This window comes from Gadus morhua, chromosome 3 (genome assembly GCF_902167405.1).
Source record: "Gadus morhua chromosome 3, gadMor3.0, whole genome shotgun sequence".
Classification (NCBI taxonomy): Eukaryota; Metazoa; Chordata; class Actinopteri; order Gadiformes; family Gadidae; genus Gadus; species Gadus morhua.
This window is the reverse complement of record NC_044050.1, coordinates 352588-356458: the sequence shown is the minus strand read 5'-3', so window position 1 is coordinate 356458 and position 3871 is coordinate 352588. Positions and strand designations below refer to the sequence as shown.

The following is a 3871-nucleotide window of genomic DNA, read 5'->3' as shown; positions in this document are numbered from 1 at the left end:
CCGTCGGCCTAATGCGCCTCCTTTTTTAAAAGTCGGACAAACGGACCAATGGGTTCCGTTTTCGGAACATTGAACCGTCGGCATAGTGGCACGTCAATCTAATGGGAAATATTTCGGACCATTAGCCGCGTTTACATGGCAAATCTGATCCGCATAGATTTCTATGCGGCATAGATCTGTTCCTAAAATGTGTTGTATCCACAAGTTTCCTGGGGCGGTTGCTGGGGAAACGTTTGTGGGCCACACTTCCGGTCGCCCACTACGCGTCGCGCCACAGCTGTGTTTATACCTGATCAGCTGGCAGGCTATTCACATCACTCGCTCTGTCACTGAATAAACTGATGGCTTTAAAAAGCTCGGGAACAACGTGTGCCGTTCGAGGATGTACTAACAACCAGACGAAACTAAATAATTGGTTGAAATCGGAGTGTTTTGACCGCAAGCCGAAAAATAAAGCAGAGTGTTCGTGCCCGAAATGGTACAGCTTCCATCGACTGCCCAATGATGAAGAGGCTAAAAGAAATTGGCTGAAGAACCTGAACTTAAAACAACCTCCGAAATGTTTTTATGTCTGTTCGTTTCATTTTGTGGACAAAGCGCCAACGGAAGAAAACCCTTACCCAATGCTTTATCTTGGTTATGAGAAGCCACCTGAGAAGAAACGCCGAAGAGTCGTCAGGATGAGTGTTGACAGTCAAGTCGCAACAACAACAACAGGTAAGCTAAATTTGATATCGACGCATTATTTTTTTTATGTAACATCACGGTAGCATACAGTATACTCTATTTACGTTGGTTAAGTCAATGGGGTATCCTCACTTTCATCCTTAATTTAGAAATTATCATAGGTCAGTGTCCTGTTAAAACCTTGTCTAGATCTATTCTGTACACCAATGCATGTTTAGACCCTCATCCAATCATCTCCATCTATGTCTCGATATTATTATTACCTGCAGACCAAGCTGTGATGGTGTTCGAGCAGCCTCAAACCTTCAAGGATGCCCAAACACAGTGGATGGATCCAGCTGAGGAGGACCATACCTACTCTAAAGGATCCATCCTTATATGTGACATGATCATCACACCTGCCCCTGAGATCTCACTGTCCATTGCAGAGGTTACACTGAAAGGTGATAAAGACTGTCTGCTGTACACAGGGATTCCTCTACTTGTGTTCAACACTCTTGTCTCCTGTCTACAAGGTTTTGTGCGCCAGTCATCAACAATGCCAGCTCAAGATGAAGTTTTGTTAACACTCATGAAGCTCAGACATAACTTTGCTGTAGCTGATTTAGCGAGGCGCTTTAAAAGATCAGCCAGTCAGGTCAGTAAAACACTTACGCATTGGGTTGATATCCTTGCTGAGCACACCAGGGACCTCATTCCATGGCTGCCCCGTGACACTATAAAAGCAACTATGCCAAAGGTTTTTCTGCCACATTTCTCTGATTTAACTTGCATCATTGACTGCACAGAGTGTTCTGCAAAAAGCCAAAAACTTAGACTCGCGCTCAGAGTCTTATAGCCATTACTATGCAAGTAACACTGTTAAGTTCCTTGCCATTGCTCCATCAGGGATGCTGATGTTTATTTCAGAGGCTTTTGGTGGGAAGTGTAGTGACAGGTATATTACACAGAACTCAGGGTTTCTTGATTTTTTACGTCCTGGTGATGTGGTGATGGGGGGCCGTGGGTTCACAATTAGAGATCTTGTTGAGGAGAGGAGGGTAAGGCTAGTCATACCTGCGTTTACACGCAAACGCAGCCAGCTAACCAATGAGCAAGTGACTCAGATGAGACGGATAGCAAATGTACGCATTCATGTGGAACGGGCTATAAGGCGTCTCAAAGTGTTCAAGATCCTGTCACAAACCGTGCCAATAAGCTTAGTTCCTAAAATTGATAAAATACTTGAGATTTGTGCAGCTCTCATAAATCTGAGAGGAGAGCTTATCTCCAGCAATTAATATCTTACATATTATTAAACAACATCTTGTATATTTATGAATTACATTTATTTATTCCTATTTTTTTATACATACACATTTATTTATAGAGAGAAACATACATACATAGATGCATATATATATATTGTACAGAGATAGATGCAGAGAGATACACACACAGATTCATACATAGTATTAAGATGGATACAGAGAACAGTGTAGATACTTTATAAATTTAGAAAAAATAGACAGGATAATTCTAGAGATAATTACATATATGCAAAGATGAAAAAGGTCACTCCTGAATCACATTCATCACATTGTTGAAATGGGGTTAATGTCATATTCTTTTTACAATAGAACACAAAAAATGTATTTGTACATATATTCCACCTGTCTCTCTCTCTCTGGGCGTACCACACTGCCAGGCGATCACACAGATCCTGCCTGTCCTTACCTAGCCCTAGCTCCTCTTCGAACTCCAACCTCCCCACATGTCTGTTGGCTAGCCCTTTTAAGCTAGAGCACCCCTGCCTAACGATCCCCAGGCTTGCCTCGTTAGAGGGAGGAAGACCATATATGGCTTGGGGGTGGAGCCAGCAGGTTGCCAGACCTATCACTCCCCTCACTCCTCCCTGGCGTCTGCCACAATATATACAATATATATTAAGTTTTATTTATACTTCAAATGTATTTGAACCATTGTTTTGTTATTTTTGCATCTCACAGAGTGAGACTTATTGCCAACTGATATGTCGTTTAATTACAAAACTGTTTGAGGTACTTGGGGCAGAGATGTAGTTTATTTTCTCCAAAATCATCAGCCAACCTAGGAAGCATATGTAGAAAATAAAAATGTTCCAGTTGCTCTACTTGTTTGTCAGTGTAATCTTTGTCAAATGGAATTTCCAATTCTAAATGTTCCTTTTGTGTCCAGATAACCAATGTGCATCTTTGTAGACCAAGGCACATCATAGCCACCTGTGTCTAAAATAATAGAAAAAACATTTAAATTGGCACCAAATAATGAATATTAGTTCACATTATATTGTTTATCTCTTGTAATCGGCTAATGCAGCTAGTATTTCTTGCCATTAAAAACAACCCTGCTTACCTGAAGGTAGTATCCAGCTCTTCCATTTGGCAAAACGAGGTACTTTCCATCATCCAAGATTTTGATGTCACCGTTTGGCCGGGTGAGAAATTCTTCGAGAGACATCAGACTCTTGAAGGGGCACTTGATCTCACGAAGTTTTGTCCCATCAAGGATCCCATCTGGACTGGCTGCCAACCAGGGGTGGTCAGGATGCACCACAAGTCCTTTGTTGTGCACATCATGCCCTCTGCTCTCAAGGAGTGTGATGACCCTGACTTCATTGTCAGAGCCATATTTCGTGGCTGTGTTCCCGGTGAAGGTGGGGTACACGTGCTCATTGAGAAACTTTTGGGGGTCTGTGGTGTGTCGTTTGGGGACTCGTTTCACTGTGCTTGCAGTGAGACGCAGTCTCCTAGCGTCATGCCAAACCTGTGACCTACTCTGGGTCTTTGTGTCCATTTCCAATGTGGATATTTGATTGGGGGACAAAGCAATGTATGATTGGTAAAACACTGAACACTTCCTACATGTCAGATGTGTGCTATGATCAGTATGGTTCTCAATTTGTAATTCTGAATCTTGGTTTGGCCCTGTGCTAGGTTCTACATCTGCTCTGTAAGCAAGCTGGATAATACCATGATTTTGAAGCTGATAGAGTTGAGCCATGATTGAGGAGTTGATGTGTGTTTTGAAATCCTCATGGTTACTGAAGAGTCGGCGAGAGGGTGTGGAATTGTTTTGTTCTGGCCTTGATGGATGGGGATATGTGTCCTGGCGTCTGTGGCGCCTAAAATTAATATGCTTTGCCTTTACCAGACCAACATTCCTC

At 42.4% G+C, this 3871-nt stretch overlaps 1 protein-coding gene across 1 annotated transcript; it reads left to right on the top strand.

Moving 5' to 3' along the window:
* Window positions 1-262: 262 nt before the first annotated feature.
* LOC115539819 (uncharacterized) lies at window positions 263-3150 on the top strand. The gene is made up of 2 exons (XM_030350636.1): window positions 263-717; window positions 957-3150. Exons 1-2 carry the CDS (start codon window positions 342-344, stop codon window positions 1523-1525), a joined length of 945 nt encoding a protein of 314 aa, XP_030206496.1. The 5' UTR covers window positions 263-341; the 3' UTR covers window positions 1526-3150.
* The last annotated feature ends 721 nt before the right edge of the window (window positions 3151-3871 follow it).

Bases quoted from the DNA above. Each gene is read 5' to 3' on its own strand.
- LOC115539819 (XM_030350636.1), top strand. From the start codon at position 342: ATGGCTTTAAAAAGCTCGGGAACAACGTGTGCCGTTCGAGGATGTACT. The intron at 718-956 runs GTAAGCTAAATT...TATTACCTGCAG, and splicing joins AGTCGCAACAACAACAACAG to ACCAAGCTGTGATGGTGTTC.